Raw genomic sequence first — 17,900 nt, forward strand, 5'->3', positions numbered from 1 at the left:
TCAGCAGCTCAACACGAGTATCTGCGTAAGAAGATGTGCCTTATTTGATGATGCACTTGATGTCGGCTCAACTGACAAAGAAGGGGATTGTCACTGCGTTCTTGTATTTGTCAGCTGGGCTCCCATTCTGAGACATACGGTAGACTGTCTGAGTCTTATCTCTGAAGCTACTGCGCATGTCCACATTTTTTCACTTTCTTCTAACTTTCTTTGTTCACCTACCAAGAGGTAAGGCAGGAACGTTGCCAAGATGTAATTAATAGCTAATAAGATTGTTTTTACTTCTTTATAATAAAATGTGGTTTATTAGAATGCATCTGGGGTTTTATTTTTCTTTAAAAGTATACTCCAAGGAAAAGCCATGGTCCGTCTCTAATTAGGTGCAATTACCCAAAGCGGAATGGGATTGTCACCCTGACAGCGCATGCACAGAGCATCAAAAATGGGACATGATGACGTCTGGGCGGGTGGGCAGAGCCTCCCACAGCCACCACTACCGGTTCACCCAAACCGGATAGAACCGGCTGAATACCACCACTGCTTCAAGTGGCCTCAACAACTCAGAATAACGGCTAAAGGCCAGATGGCTGCAAGGAATATAAATCCTTCTATTCTCTACCATTGAGGCAGAACTAAAGAAGCTCTTGGATGAGAAGCAAAATGCCTTCAAGGAAAAACAAAGCCCGGTTGTCTTTTGGAGAAAAAAAGCATCTTTGGGACAGAAAATACTGGTCTCTCTCTCTCTCTCTCTCTCACACACACACACACACACACACACACACACACACACACACACACACACAAAGATATGGCTACAATGCAAAATTAGCCAGAAGACAAAAAGAAGCCAGGAAAATCATAGAATCGTTGGAACAAGATATAGATTGTTGTGTATAACAACTTGATAATAGGTAAAATGAAGTCCATATTGAGTTTGAGACTGTGGACAATATATTTTTGTGCTAAATAGAAAACTGCCCTTTTAATAGATCAGACTATTTGTTCAAATAGCCCAGTATTCCCTAGTAAGGGCTCTAAAAATCATTGGGCAGTCAGATGCGTATAAGGATTATTTCTTGTATAAATCAACTCTGCACCTTTCAAATTTTGAGTCTACTGTTATTTTATATAAATCATTACTGTTCAAGATGGACAAGGTATTAGCTACAGTAATGCAAACATGTCAGAGATATAATCCATTATAATACATCACAATATCTCATATTAATGAAATTCAAATACATTACCTTCAGTTTTATTCTCTTCAGTTTACTACGTTCAAACCATCCTTTGAAAAGTTTTTGAATACAGGTGGCAGCTGAAGCAATTTTTTCCACTGTAGGAACTTTTCGGAGTTTCTTAAAAGCTTCAAATATGTCTAAATGTGGCCCAATCCTTTTTACTTTCTCATTAATTATATTAACGTGTTTTCGTCTTCTAGGGAAGGGGAGGAGAGGGGAAGGGAGGGAGGAAGTTAGGAAGGCTTTGCTTTAAATGAAATGCAGTGCTTAGAATCAGTTGCAATAAACATGGAAACAATGGATAATTATACATTTCAATACAAGAGAGTGGAAATGGTTGGAAGTTGGAGAATATAAAGCAATATTGTTATTCAACCTGTGGCTGAAATCCAAAGAGGCACTCAAAACAATGCAGTTTTATTCTCCCAATTTTCTCCCTAATACTAGCAATAGAAAACACAAATGGTTCCAATTGATTTTGGGGTTCAGCACACTGAAATAAAAATTATAAGTATGTTAATGCTTCAGAAGAACACCTGCCATATGGCATAGAAACTGTAAAAGAGAGCTTCACATGTTAAAACTCATGTGTTTAAACTCACATTTTTTAAAAAGAGCCTCAATTTTTTTAGTGTGGATATATGAAGTGTCATAAATTTACTGAGAAAAACAGCAATGTGAGAGTTCAGATAGATTAAGGAATATTGTGCAAAAGAAAGAGATATTTGTAAGGAATATTGAAGTCTGTTTCTGAATAAAATGCATCTGGCTAAGGCAAACAGCAACAGAAATATAACCAATTGATTTATTAGTTTAACTTATTCTTTGGAACAGATAGAAAAAGAGATTATTGAAAGAAAGGAAAAGTATATATATACACATACATTTTCTAGGTCTGAAAGTTCCATTCAATATCATTTTGGAAGCCATTATGGAAGTCATAATGGCAGGGACAAGTTCAAAAGAACTTGGACCAAAAACATATTACAACTGTTTTCTGCAACATTATCATCATCACTAGACCTATTTATATGACTATTATTAACTTCATCACCATTATGTGCCTTGGTAGTACAGTGGTTTAATGCACCCTGTTATTAACACAGCTGCCTGCAATTTCTGCAGGTTCGAATCTTACCAGGCTCAAGGTCGACTCAGCCTTCCATCCTTTCTAAGGTAGGTAAATGAGGACCCAGTTTGTGGGGGCAATAAGCTGACTTTGTATAAATATACAAAAGTATGAAGGCTATTGCTTAACGCACTGTAAGCCGCCCTGAGTCTCCGGAGAAGGGCGGCATATAAATCAAAATTAAAAAAAAAAATAAAAAATTAAAAAAATATTATTTTATTATTTTTAATTATAATCAAGCTAACCAGTAATGCTTTCATTTATCATCTGTCTTCTCTTATAATTCCAAATGCTTTGTTGAAATGAAACAGAAACAATTGATTTAAGGACATAATTTCTGGGTTTCAGGGAGTAGGTTATACTGAAAATCTTGGAGGTTCCATTGTTTGGGAGTCTTATTCAAACTTTCAATATTTATCCCACCAGACTGCTAAAATTTGCCCTGATTCTATGTTCCAATGAGATCATATTTCGATGTTTTATTGTATTATTATAAATTCTATTGCATTTACATTTTAATGCTGTACACCATATGAAGATGTTTTGCATTGCAGTGAGAATATAAATATTTTAAATAACTGTATCAACTCAAAATCATAATTAAAAATAGAAATACAATTTATACTAATTTCCTTCCAAGCAATCTAGTTAAAGTGGCTGAAATATGCTTCTGTTATTATCATCCCAAATATTTACCAACTAATGTGACTTATATGAGTTCATGAATAATTCCTCAATAATTTTTATGCTGTATGTAGTCATTCACTTTTTAGTGAGTGCTTGTTAATATACATAGTCACATATTTAAATAGTGTTGTAGAAGAGAGAGACTGGCAGCACACGCAGTAACATTTCCCTGGTATGTGTTTGTATGCTGTTGTTCTCAATCATGTTTTTCTACTTTGTTTCAATTTAAGATACAGAAAGGAGTTTGACACGGTTGCATTCTCTCCCCTTTCTTATTCAACCTATATGCCAAAATGATCATGAGGAACTAAATCTTGAAGAATCAAAATTGGGGTCAAGATTGATGGAAGAAACGTCAACAATCTTCGATAGACTAATGATACAACTTTTCTCTCAGAAACCAAAGAAGGCCTGGAACATCTGATCAAGAAAATCAAAAAAGAAAGTTATAATTTCGATCTCTTTCTGAACATCAAAAAAACCAAGCTCATGACCACTGCAAGGAATGCAAACATCAAAATTGACAGTGAAGAAAAATTCACTTTCCTAGGATTGCAGATAGCTCAAAGCTATGAATGCAGCACAGAAATAAAACAACAGATTGCCCTGGTTAGTTCACCAATGATGACATGAGCCAAATATGAAAAAGCACAGACATCAGCCTGGCAATCAAATGTAGGTTATTCTACTTTATTGTGTTCCCCATAGCCACCTATAGTTGTGAAAGCTGGACTTTAAAAAAACAATGCAGGAAGAAAATCAACTCATTTGAGGTGTGAGCTGTGATGGAGAAGGCTCCTACATACTCCTTGGACATTAAAGTTGACTAACAAGCAAGTGCTACAATGTATAACACCAGACATCACTAGAAGGCAAAATCAAGAAACTGCATCTCTTGCATGTCATGCAGGGAAATTCACTGGAGAAAGCAATTATGTTTGGAAGAGTTAATGGTAAAAGGAAACCAGGCAATTAAAGAACATGATGGCTGAATACCATCAAAGCTGACCCAAGCCACAACATAGAAAAACTCAAAGAAGATCAGAGATTCTGGAGATACCTGGCCCATAAAATCGCCAGGAATCGGAGGCGGCTAAATGGACAACATAATCATCATCACTTTGTACCATTACATGTTTTTCATTGCTTATAACTGTTTATTCTGTATCTAAGTATATACATTGCTTATTTAAATTGGTCAAACAAAATATAAAGGTTTTCTGACCTTATCACAAATCAGTTTCAAGCTTTGAAATTCTAAGTAATCTTGGAACAATCTATTTCACACCAAAATGTTTCAAATGTAAAACCTTTCCGATATCTATATATAGCCATTCCTCGTTTGAATAACTAGAAGTCAAGATTTCTACTGCAGGAATCTTTAAATTGATAGGTACAATCTAACTGTGCTCTGTGTGCTGTCTACATTCCACCCACACTCAACAAATAAGCTTTTCTATGGATACATATTTGCCAATGATACAGTTGTGCTAATATAGTCATCTTATACAATAGTTACTGTATTTTACTGCTATATTTCTTATTCCACTGGCAAAGCAAATCTTTTTTCCAAATCTTACAACTCATTAACTAGAGCCCGGGTGTCAAACTCGCAGTGTCACGTTGCCATCACATGACATTTTGCAATGTTTTTCCCCTTCGTGGAGCTGGGTTGGGTGTGGCCTGTGCATGACGCATCCGGCCCATGGACCGCCAGTTTGACACCCCTGAACTAGAGTGTAATCACTGTAATATGTACATATATAAACACAGTATATGTCTGTCTGTCTGCCTGCCTGCCTGCCTGCCTGCCTGCCTGCCTGCCTGCCTGCCTGCCTATCTATCTATCTATCTATCTATCTATCTATCATCTATCTATCTATCTATCTATCTATCTATCTATCTATCTATCTTGAATTATACATTTTGATTTATCTATTGCCACTAATTATTTCTGGCTGATACTAAAGTATTTTGTTTGCCCCAGTTATAAAAAAGCTGTTTACCCATCTGCTAACAGGTTAGAAGTGATTAAGAGAAATTTATTTTGGCTGTTTTAAAAGCCAAATTGGTTCTGAGTTGAAATTATGTGTCTAAACCAATTGAAGGAGTTGCCAAGTTCAAAATCAGATGTATGCTTCTTCTGAACCCAATCCCCTACCAAGTTAAATTATCTCAAAGCAAGTATTCTATTTCCTCTAACATGTCCAAATTTCTTATTCTGCCTGAAAGTAGTTCTTGTGTAATGGCAATTTGCCTTTGGCTGAAATACTAATCCACAGAGCCAAGTGCCAACTGCATAATGCATAGTGACCTTGAAGCAGAATTTGTTATGTTCACTGATACCATAAGACCCTATTTTTGATGGTATATTCACAGTTTTTTAAACTATGTCTTTTCCTGCCTCTTTTCTTTTCTCACAAGTGGCTTCAAGATGATGGACAACAGGGGAAGAACATGAATTTGGATGCATAAGAACTCCACTCCCTGCTAGAACTAATGATGTTGCCTATTTTAGTAATGAAAGTTCTGCAAGAAAACAGCCAAGTTCAGAGAGCATCAAAGACCCTACAGTTCAACCCTGAGCTACAAATATTCTCTTTTATGTGTCTCACTTCCCTGCTGCTCATAACTTTAATAGTAGATACACTAGTTAATGGCTAGCTATAAATATGCTGCCCATTATTCTAAAAAAATGTGAAAGAAAAACCTTCTTGATATGAATGTTATGACTACACATGGAACAAGTTGTCATTTGCTGAGATGTACAGCTATTAAGAGCCAGACAAATGGCATAGAATATTTATATTGTTCTATTAAAGATGGAAGACGGTACCATTTTACTGGAAATTCTAGGAAGCACTAACTTTAGTGATTAAGTATCTTTGAACTTCAGCAGATGAAAGGATTATCATTGAAAGCATATTAATCCATTGAGGATTAGCAGCAAACTGTTAGAGATCTCAAACAGATAATAGGTGATTTATTTATGAACTGCAGTTGGATAGCAAAAAATGCATATACATTTGTGCTAAATATAATGCAATATTCAGAACAGTAAGACCGAAATAGCTAGTGAAGGGATGGGAGTCTATGAAACATATGCTATATATCTTTCTTGCTGTTCCTAGACAGTCCAGCCTCTTATAAGATCACGCGGACTGCCAGATTTTCATAAAGTTCGTGCATATGGTATCTGTCTCTTCTTGTCCCCTCTTCCAGTGTCCCTTAGCTGAGAATAGAGATGCAATAAAAGGTTACATTGCATATTTTTAAAATATGGGGACTTGGATTCTAATATTGTTTTATGATTATGGCCTCCTGTCCTCAATCCTAGCCTTCTTCATTTCAGGGGAATTAAAATACAAGTGCTGAAAGTGAATATTTCACAATTGGCAAACTGATTCTATTCAGACACTTTAAACAAGTAAGTCTCATCCAATGTTTCCTTTTTAAAGAAGGTTGTTGAGAAAATGGTAGGCCTGCAGCTTCAAAGGGGTCTGGGGAAGGTCCGTTATCTGGACCAGTTAAAACAAGTTTCAGGTCAAGTCATACATAGCAATACGGCATTGATCATACTTGTAAATGACTGTGCCAGAGCTTAGAATGGGGATAGTGCAGTCATTCTGGCCTTCCTTGACCTTTCAGCACCTTGTGGTGCTATTGAACTTGGTATTCTTCAGACCAGCTGGGGAAGTTGGGAGTGGGAGTCATGGTTCTTCTGGTTCTTCATGGTTCTTCAGTAGTTCTTCTCTTTCCTACAAAGCCGTTCCAATCAGTGTTGGTGAGGTATCACAGGGCTCAGCTCTGTGATACCTCAATAGGTCCCACTCCTACTTAACATACACATAAAACCATTGCATGAGATCTTCTGACAGCATGAGGTCAAGTACCAGCAATATGGTACTTTTTTGCCCTGGGCCATCCTAGTGATGTTGTAAAAATGCTTTTTCAGTACCTAGGGCGGTGATGGCGAACCTATGGCACACGTGTCACAGGTGGCATGCGGAGCCATATTAGTGGGCACGCCAGCTCAGCTCTGGGGCACATGCGTGCGCTGGCCAGATTGATTTTCAGGCCTTCTGGGCCCACCAGAAGTAGGGAAACAGGCTGTTTCCTGCCTCTGGAGGGCCTGGGATGGGTGGGGAAGACCCGTTTTTCTTTCTTACCTGGCTCCAGATCCTCTCTATTTATCTGGGAAGGGCAAAAACAGCCTTCCCCACTCCCTCAGAGGCCTGAAAGGCCCCATTTCCCAACTTCTAGTGGGACAGGAAGTAATGTTTTTTTCCTGTCCCCAGCCTCCAGAGACTCCTAGAGAGTGCTCCTAGAGACTCCTAGAGAGGCTCTGGAGGCTGGGGACAGCAAAAAATGTCACTTCCTGTCCCACTGGGAGTTGGGAAATGGGCCGTTTCAGGCCTTTGGAAGGCCTCTGAGGGAGTGAGAAAGGCTGTTTTTGCCCTTCCTAGATAAATAGAGAGGATCTGGAACCAGGTAAGAAAGAAAAACGGGCAGGCCATCATGTGCCAGGAGCGGGGGTGGGGGGTTGCATGCACAGGCGCGTGGGCATGTGCATGTATGACCCTCCCCCGCCCCCCCCTCTCCTGGCACGCGATGGCAAAAAGGTTAGCCATCACTGACCTAGGGGATGTACTGGTATGGATGGAGGAGAATCACTTCAATCTGACAAGACTAAGTGTCTGTAGAGTTTAGGACACCCTGCACCTAATGATTTTCCATTTTTAACTTTGGCTGATGTTATACTGCCCCAGCTGGTGCACAATCTGGAGGCTCTCATGCTCATGGTCCAGTTTAAAGAGCAGGTGGCAGCCAGTTGCAGCTTTTCCTACATCAGAAGGCACTGCTCACGGTCACTCATGCCTTAGTAACCCCTGGTTGTCACCTACAGCTCACAATCCATTCAAAATATTATTACTACAGGTAGTCATTGACTTACCACCATTCATTTAGCGACCATTCAAAGTTACAATGGAACTGAAAAACCTGATTTACAACCAGTCCTCACAATTATGACTGTCACAGCAACCCCATAGTCACATGATCAAAATTCAGATGCTTGGCAACAGCATAGATTTACAATGGTTGCAGGTTCCCACAGTCATGTGATCATCATTAGTGACCTTCCCAGCCAGCTTTTGACAAGCCAAGTCAATGTGGGAAGTCAAATTTGGTAGCAATGATTCACTTAACAACTGCAATGATTCACTTAGCAAAAATATTTGTAAAAGTGGACATCTCACTTAACAATCACCTATGATCCCAATTAAGGCCATATGACGAGGACTACCTGTAAGCTATAACCCATCCTGGATAATGACACTGCACTTTCTTAAGCTCAAGCTAGCAGGCCCTCAGTTTCCTATGTTAAGCACCCAACCTGGAGTAGATTTTCACAAACCACAATAGAAAAACAATACAACAATAATACTAACATGAGACTCTGAAACAAAGCCAGATATCTATTTTGCATCATGTTTACACCAACAGCAACATCATAGACCTCAACAATTTCATACTAAGTTTAGAAGCACTTTCCCATGCTCTTCCCTCATGTGATGTATGACATCATTTGTCAGCAGTGCCCTCTGAATTTTCTGTAGGACAAACAGATCAGGCTTTGCACAAAATAATTAATGGACAAGTTTGACATCAGGACTCAAAACAAGGTCAAATTCATATCAGAGTATTTTAACATCCCACGACACCACTCAAAGTACAAATCTCAAAGTAGCTATTTGGAACAAAGAAATTTTACCAGCAAAATTAAATGAGAGGCTACTGAATTCACATATATCAAAAGCTTTCAACATTGCAGAAGTCTCAGCAAACACAGTGGGTTTTTAAAACTTTGCATAATATGCTGGTCTATGACCATAAGGAAAAATTGATTTGATTTGAACATGTTACATTTGTTAATTAATAATGTACTTACAATTTGTCTCATGTGTAATTTACATCTGCATAAGCACTGATTCCCCCCCCCTTTTTTTTCTCTCTCTCTAGTTTATCTCAGTTTAAATCTTACATCAATTTTGCTATCCATTCAGCTGATAGAATGAGTTATAGTTCACAGAACCTTATGCCTTTTAATAAAACGTATTAGTCTGAAAAGATGCTGTAAGGCACATTCTGATTTTGGCTATCGTAAGCTGATCCAGCTCTTCCTCTACAATATCTACAATCAATATGGACAAGCTGGCTACAGCTGCCATATAGAGAATAGTTGCCCAATACATCTCAGCCAACATGATCAAATCCAATATAAATTAATTTAAGAAACTCATTATCCTAGGACTAAACTATATAATGACACAACCTATAAATAATATATGTCATCAGGTGAATTGATGTAGTTTGGCTTAATATGAACTCTACTGACAACAGTTTAAGTGGATTATACAGAAACCACATAACACTTAGCATTGTGTTGAAGTATCATGCTTGGGACTGGGCATGCCTCCATCTTAACAAAACTAGTCAAGTGTGAAGGATTTATAGATGAATTATGCCCATGAGACAGAGAAAAGTATGAAGAGCCTCGGTGGTGCAATGGACTAAGTGCTGTTAAGTGCTAGTACTTAGCTGCCAGCTGCCTGCAATTAGTGCGAGTTCAAATCTCACCAGGCTCAAGGTCGACTCAGCCTTCCATCCTTTTGAGGTAGGTAAATTGAGGACCCGGATTGTGGGGGCAATAAGCCAGCTTTGTATAGAATAACACCGCTTGGGGGGCCCGAAAGCCCTAATAAGCAGGTATATACATAAAGTATGCAGGCTATTGCTATAATGCATTGTAAGCCGCCCTGAGTCTACGGAGAAGGGCGGCATATAAATTGGACTAATAAAATAAAATAATAAATAAATAAATAAATAAAGCATACTGTTTTCCACAAATAATACCTGGGAGCCTTCCTTTGTTGTTTCTGTAAACCATGCTGCTGTTTCTCCGCTTTGTCAATTTGCAGCAGCAACATCTAAGGAAAAAAATGCTGTTAAATGTTCTACTAGGCAGGAAGTGATACTACTAAATTTATTTGTCATTATTGTTATTAATGTTATTGTTATCATTAGCATTGCTATTTTAAGGGTATCTAGCTTACTGACAAGTAAGTGTTCTGGGTATGATAACCAATAGAGTGGAAAAGAAAATAAAGGTCCCATCCACTTTTCACTCTATTGGCCTTATCAAAAGACTGATCCAATCTCTTAAACCAGACATCCTCAAACTCCGGCCTACCGGCTGGATACAACCCACCAATGCAAAGTATCTGGTCCACGGAATGGTGGGATTCAGCCCCACCTCTCGCCCCACCCCTCACCATCGGCCTTATCTTCTAGCAAGTATCCACTCCAGCTGCACTTCTGGCTAGTTATTTCACAAGAAACTTTGCACTCTTTTTTCCTTTGGGGAGGCAGTCTTAAGTAAATAGATTCCTTGGGTTGAGTAAGTACAGCAAGGACAAAGGCAAAATGGACTGCTAAATTGGCCATGCCACCCAATCACATGACCACCTAGCCACGCCCACCCAGTCACATGACCACCTAGCCACGCCCACCCAGCCGGTCCGTCCCCCAACAGTCTGATGGACTGTGAATTGCCCTCTGTTCAAAATGTTTGAAGACCCCTGTCTTAAACCAAGTGTTCAAAGTGTGGTAGGAAATGTATTTTCTAACTCTCAATTTTATTTATTTTATTTTATTTATTTAAATTTATATACCACCCTTCTCCCGAAGAACTCAGGGCAGTCAACAGCCAAAGGTAAACACATAGAATACAAAAATTTAAGAACAGTTTAAAAAACATATTAAACAATTTTGGCCCAACAATTAAAATACCCCTTTTAAAAGTCAAATTAAAACTAAGCAATTGGAGAAGTTAGGCCAGCCCGGCTTGTTGAAATAAAAAAAGTCTTGAGGACCCGGCGGAAAGTACGTAAATCCGGAATCCTCCGTATCTCCGGGGGGAGCTCGTTCCAGAGGGCAGGTGCTCCCACAGAGAAAGCTCTCCCCCTGGGGGCTGCCAGTCGACATTGTTTGACCGACGGCATCCCGAGGAGCCCCTCTCTGTGGGAGCGTACTGGCCAGTGGGAGGCTCTCGGTGGCAGAAGGCGGTCTCATAGATATCCAGGTCCTAAGCCATGGAGCGCTCTAAAGGTGGTCACCAACACCTTGAATCATATCCGGAGGACCACTGGAAGCCAATGCAGCTCGCGCAGGAGAGGTCTTACATGGGAGTGCCATGACGCTCCCACAATCACCCACGCAGCCGCATTCTGGACCAGTTGGAGCCTCCAGGTGCTCTTCAAGGAGAGCCCCATGTAGAGAGCATTACAGTAGTCCAGGCGGGAAGTGACTAGGGCATGAGTGACTGTACGCAAGGAATCCCGATCCAGAAAGGGCCGCAGCTGGCGAATCAGGTGAACCTGATAAAAGGCCCCCCTGGCCACAGCCGTCACATGTTCTTCTAAGGACAGCCGTGCATATTTTAAGGAAAATATGGAATTAAACTGATGACTCAGACATGGTTTAAATAGAGTTTCTTTCATAGCTAACCAACTATGGTATGTCTCCTTTAGAATAGAAAGAGCAAAGAAGAAATGGGTTGCAATTTTTCATAATAACTTTACATAACCTTCAGCTAATACCAAAAATGTTCAGTAATATCTAGGATCCTCACAAGAAGACTCCAACTGCATCTTTCTATCTCCACAGTTTAAAATGCAACAAGAAATATTTAACTGCCCATACTTATGATTAGGAAGTATCACCAGAAATTAAAGAAGAAATGAAAGAAGAATTACAGCAGCACTTTTTAAGTTTTCATCTGCAATAATTGCAAAAATAGAATATGATCCAAGTATATACTATATTATCAATCATTTACTCCATTTAGAGTTATTCTAAACAAAGCTATGAACAGCACTTATCTAAATAAACTTTAATGAATAGCTTTTCAGGTCTGAAAGATTAGGTCCTATTTTCAGGTATCAGCCAGAAGATTACAACTCAAGAGATAACCCTTTAAATGCTTAATAGCAAAGTTCAGTATATGAACTGATTTTTTTTTACATAAGATATGCTGTTATCTCTTAAACTGAGCTTATTTAAACAATTGCTTAAGCACTCAAAGTTAACTATCCACTCTAAATTAGATAACCCCTTAATTAAACATCACAGCATTGTCAAGTGCTTTTCAAATCATGCATTAATAGAATACAGTATTCTGATTCTCTCCCCCCCCCCCTAGGTAATCCCCATTACAGGTATTCGCACTGATGCACCTTTAAGAAACTGAAATTCCAAATGCATCTATTATTATTGATTTGGGAACTGGAAACGCTGAGATGTATTTTCAATAATTAAATGTGAATTCAATTTTTATAACTAAATAAAATGTATCATCATTACATGTATGAACACTTACAGTAGATGTACATTATCTTATAAAGAAAGGAACATAGGAAATAAGAATTAAAATAATTCCATTATTATCAGGTTGAGACTAAACCTGAGAGATTGTTCCCAGTGAATTTATTATAGGATAAACTAATAGAAATAAAACCAGTCCATTGTTGGTCCTTTCATAGTGGAAAAATCTGTCCACTATGAACAGAGTGGGATTAATCTTTCTTTTTAATTTACAGGTGGACAAAATACAGGTAGTCCTCAATTTACAGCCACAACTGAGCCCCAAATTTATGTTGCTAAGTGAGATATTTGTTAAATGAGTTTTGCCCCATTTTACAACCTTTCTTGCCATAGTTGTTAAGTGAAGCATTGCAGTTGCTAAGTTAGTAACATGGTTGCTAAGTGAATCCGGATTTCCCATTGGCTTTGCTTGTTAGAAGGTTGCAAAAGCTGATCACATGGCCCCAGGACACTGCAAGCGTCATAAATATGAGTTAGATGCCAAGCCTCTGAATTTTGATCACATGACAGGGGGTTGCTGCAACAGGTAAGTGTGAAAAAGGGTCCTAAGCAGTGGTGGGTTTCAAAAATTTTTATTACCGGTTCTGTGGGCGTGGCTTGGTGGGCGTGGCATGGCTTGGTGGGCATGGCAGGGGAAGGATACTGTAAAATCTCCATTCCCACCCCACTCCAGGGGAAGGTTACTGCAAAATCCCCATTTCCTCCTAATCAACTGGGACTCGGGAGGCAGAGAATAGATGGGGGCGGGGCCAGTCAGAGGTGGTATTTACCGGTTTTCCGAACTACTCAAAATTTCCACTACTGGTTCTCCAGAACTGGTCAGAACCTGCTGAAACCCACCTCTGGTCCTAAGTCACTTTTTTCAGTGATGTTGTAACTTTGATCAGTCACTAAATGAACTGTTGTAAGTCAAGGAGTACTTGTACCCTTTTCATCATTTTTAAAATTTTAAAGTGCAGTGTACTTCTTCCCTGATACCTTTCTGCAACAGCAATATAATTACACAATATTACATGTTTTGGATCATAATTTTTCCCACAGTAACCCTGTGTGGTAGGCTGAGGAGAGCAAGCAGCTGTCCAAAAAATCCAGTTGAGTATCATCAATGTGTTTCCATGCTGAGGATCAATTTGGAGCAGAGTCTCCCACTCCTGGTCTAACAACTCCTGGTCTAACTACTCATGCAGATGGAGATGCATGGGTGCAATAAGATGTGCACAGGGTGATGGAGTAGCTAACAAATGGTATGGGTTTGTATTTGTGAATCTACAGTAGAAAAAATAGTTTCAAACCATTCATTTATTCTAGGATTTAACAGACTTATCACATTTGTTGATGATCTCTGTTGAGAACAGGATGAGGATAGTGCAACCATCCATGGTCTCCTTGACCTCTCCGCAGCCTTCAATACTATTGACTGTATTATCCTTATGGGCCAGCTATGGGGTTTGGGGTTAGGCAGCACCTTGGCTCCTTTCTCCAAGGCTGGTTCCAATTGGTGTTGATAGGGACTGAGACATCCAGCCCATGGTTGCTGCCTTGTGGCATGTCACAATGCTTGGTACTCTCCCCAATCCCTTTTTCACATCTACATAAAGCTGCTGGGTAAGATCATCCGCCATCATGGAAACAGTGAAGGGTCGGCCTGTGGTGCCTCTGCCAGACAAAACGAGCTCCTGAGCTCCATTTTTGGCTGCGACGGTCTCCTGCAACCCTCTGCCAGTGAAAATGCACACAGTCCTCTCAAGCTCAGTTTTCACTGGCAGAGGGTTGCAGGAGGACGTCATAGCCAAAAATGGAGCTCAGGAGCCCATTTTCTCTGGCAGAGTATTCGGCCACCACAGGCACCGACATGAGTGATGTTGAGTTGGCCATGCCCACCCTGGCCATACCCACCCGAGCCCCCCAAGGTCAAACACAACCCTCATGTGGCCCTCCATGAAATCGAGTTTGACACCCCTGGTCTAGAGTTTTTCTTAAACTCTTTGGATGGCAAGAGGCTTGAGAGAGTAATGTCAGGCATTATAACAGGCAGTGTTGTAAATCTCAGCTTTTCAGACATTTAATCCCTTAGTCAGGGATTGATTTATTTGGCCCCAGATGTGATTCAGAAAGATTAGTCCCTAGAATGAAATTATATATGCAGAAAATCAGTTTACTCTGGACTATAAAAGTCTAAGCCTATACAGACCTAATTCTAGAATTTTATTTTTCTTCCGATTCTGAGTTAATGGATGCTTCTAAATTACTTCTAAAACTAAAATCCTATGCCATTTCTGGACCTCTACATAAATGGATAGCTGCCTTCCTGTCAAACAGACAACAAGTGGTCAAAATAGGAAGCGCTCTATCAAAACCTGTACATGTTATTAGCGGTGTTCCCCAAGGCAATGTCTTAGGTCCAACATTCTTCATACTTTACATAAATGACCTTTGTGATCATATTAAAAGCAACTGTGTTCTCTTTGCTGATGATGTTAAACTATTCAACATCACCGACAATGCAACTACCCTTCAAAAAGACCTTGACTATGTGTGAGATTAGTCTAACAAGTGGCAACTTCAAATCTCAACCAACAAATGCTCTGTCTTACACATTGGCAAAAAAAAAAAAAATCAAAACATAAAATACAAATTAGATGGACATGACCTTGTAGATGACCCTCACTCTGTCAAGGACCTTGGAGTACTCATTTCTAAAGATCTAACTGCCCGAGCCCACTGTAACAACATTGCCAAAAAGGCATTAAGAGTTGTCAACCTAATTTTGTGTAGCTTCTTCTCTAGTAATCTTGTACTACTAACTAGAGCATACAAAACATTTGCTAGACCAATTCTTGAATACAGGTCATCTGTCTGGAACCCGCACTGCATATCGGACATAAATACAATCGAGGGAGTCCAGAGATATTTTATGAGAAGAGTCTTCATTCCTCTAACCACAATAAAATACCTTATGCCACTAGACTCCAAATTTTGAGCTTAGACAACTTAGAACTACGCCGACTTCAGTCTGACCTAAGCATAGTTCATAAAATTATCTGCCACAATGTCCTTCCTGTCAATGACTACTTCAGCTTCAACCACAACAATACATAAGCAAATAATAGATACAAACTCAAAGTAAACTGTTCCAAACTCGATTGCAGAAAATATGACTTCAGTACAGAATAGTTAATGCCTGGAATGCACTACCTGACTCTGTAGTTTCTTCCCCAAACACCCAAAACTTTAATCTTAAACTGTCTACTGTAGACCTCACTCCATTCCTAAGAGGTCTGTAAGGGGCGTGCATAAGTGCACCAGCATGCCTACCATCCCTGTCCTAATATTCCTTTTTACTTACTCTTTTCATGTATTCAAATTATGTTTATACTTTTACCTGTTATCTAATATATGCTTGACAAATAAACTTATGATTATGATTATGCTTGGCTATCCTCTTGATGGCCTTCATAGGCAGTCACCTGATCTATGTTGACACAATGATTCTTTTAAGTCTGAAAACTATTGATTCCTTCCTCACCAGTTTTCTTCCTTGCAGCTAGCGCAGATTAGGAAACAACTTCTGATAATTAACAAGTGCCAAGTTGAAATAGAAAATTATGGTTGATGTGCATCATCACAGTTCATAATATAATATCATTGACAATGTGCTTCACAGAAAATTCACATTTTTATTCCATCACATCACCAGTAATGACAGCAGGAGCCATACCTGCATATCAATAATCCAAGGGAGATTTCTAGATGCAACTCAGAACTATCATAGCTGCAGCTGGTTGCAACTAACTGAATATTTATGGCTTGTGAATGATTAAATGCATGTGTCCTTATTTTAACACTGACTCATAAACTTCATAAATTTCTGCCTTCTGATTTACATAATAAAATTATTAATGGAGGTATTGCTGTAATTCAGAATTTCTGTTATAAACAACAACCTTACAAGAATATGGTAGAAATGTTTCCCACTTGTACACCAAGTACGTAAACCAACTACTTAAACTAGTTATTAAACTAGCAATTAAGTGATTAATTGCTCACTTCTTTAAACTTTGCAAATAGCAGCAGCCAGAAAGCTAGTGAATTCTGTAATCTTTCTTTTTTGTGCATGCTTCTTTCTTAAAGCTATTTTCCCCACTAAAAAAACCACTTGTTCATATATTACCATAACTCCTACCAAGCTAGGCTAATATGGCCTGACATTGTTACACCATAATAACTGGGAATTAAGTCTGAAATTTTCTTTGTTCTGCAACTAGGAAGGGCCTAGCTCAATCCAACCACAGTTTTTAGGTTAAAAATATTTCTACATTTTAAAATAATGTAGGTAAGATCATATGGATTTCTTCTTTCTTTAATTTATATTCTTAAGACTTAATGAAGTATGTTATATAGGAAAATAGAAAGTGACAGAGTGAATATCCTTGTGGTGTCTGCATTCATCATTCTTTTTTATAATTCTTAAACTATACTGCACATTTTACTAACTGGAGCAATCTTACATACCTCCTTGGACCTTTTCTTTTTTGTTATTTCCTTTAATCTTGCTAGATGTTGTTCATTTTTGAGCATCGTATATGGAACTGTGGTATCTGATATCACTATTCCTCTCCAGTCTTGATATATATTTCCTATTGAAAAAATCAATTTAGTTTGCATCATTAAAACAACTCCAGAAGTTTCTGAATCAACACACTGAACATATTCAAGAAGAATATGAACATATTCAAGAAGAATATGAACATATTCAAGAAGAGCCTTGATGGTACAGTGGTTAATGCACCCTGTTATTAACACAGCTGCCTGCAATTTCTGCTGGTTCGAATCTCTCCAAGGCTCAAGGTTGACTCAGCCTTCCATCCTTTCTAAGGTAGGTGAAATGAGGACCCAGTTTGTGGGGGCAATAAGCTGACTTTGTATAAAAATATACAAAAGAATGAAGGCTATTGCTTAACACATTGTAAGCCGCCCTGAGTCTCCGGAGAAGGGCGGCATATAAATCAAATTAAAAAAAAAAAAAGATATTCAAAAGCAAAACATGCATAGGAGATGCCATTTTCATGATAGCAAATTAGGACATTTCCAAACCTTTGGTCTAAAAATTATGTTCAGTTCCTCTTTTTCACTGATAGTCTAGGACAGGGTGTCAAACTCAAGGCCCGTGGGTAGGATTCACCCTGCCGGGTGCTTAGAACTGGGCCATGGGGTCACCCTGAAAACAATGAAGGACCAGCCCTTGGTGCCTCTGCCAGTGAAAATAGAGCTCGGTTTTTGTTGACAGAGGGTTGCAGGAGGCCATCCCAGCTGAAAACAGAGTTTAGGAGTCCATTTTCACTGGCAGAGCGTTTCGGGCACCATAGGTGGCCCCTGACACAAGTGATGTCAAGCTGGCC

At 39.1% G+C, this 17,900-nt stretch overlaps 1 protein-coding gene across 1 annotated transcript in view; it reads right to left on the reverse strand.

The window, feature by feature from the left end:
* The window catches only part of IQCM (IQ motif containing M), a 116,486-nt gene that overhangs the window by 57,124 nt on the left and 41,462 nt on the right, over positions 1–17,900 (reverse strand). Inside the window, exons 5-7 of the mRNA XM_070949001.1 lie at positions 17,014–17,138; positions 9,973–10,046; positions 1,248–1,437 (exon numbers count right to left, since the gene is read on the reverse strand). Coding sequence (XP_070805102.1) covers positions 1,248–1,437; positions 9,973–10,046; positions 17,014–17,138 — 389 coding nt within the window. The remainder of the gene's footprint in view (positions 1–1,247; positions 1,438–9,972; positions 10,047–17,013; positions 17,139–17,900) is intronic.

The sequence above is a fragment of the Pituophis catenifer genome, unplaced genomic scaffold (assembly GCF_029215685.1).
Source record: "Pituophis catenifer annectens isolate HBS135680 unplaced genomic scaffold, rPitCat1.0.hap2 SCAF_8, whole genome shotgun sequence".
Classification (NCBI taxonomy): Eukaryota; Metazoa; Chordata; class Lepidosauria; order Squamata; family Colubridae; genus Pituophis; species Pituophis catenifer.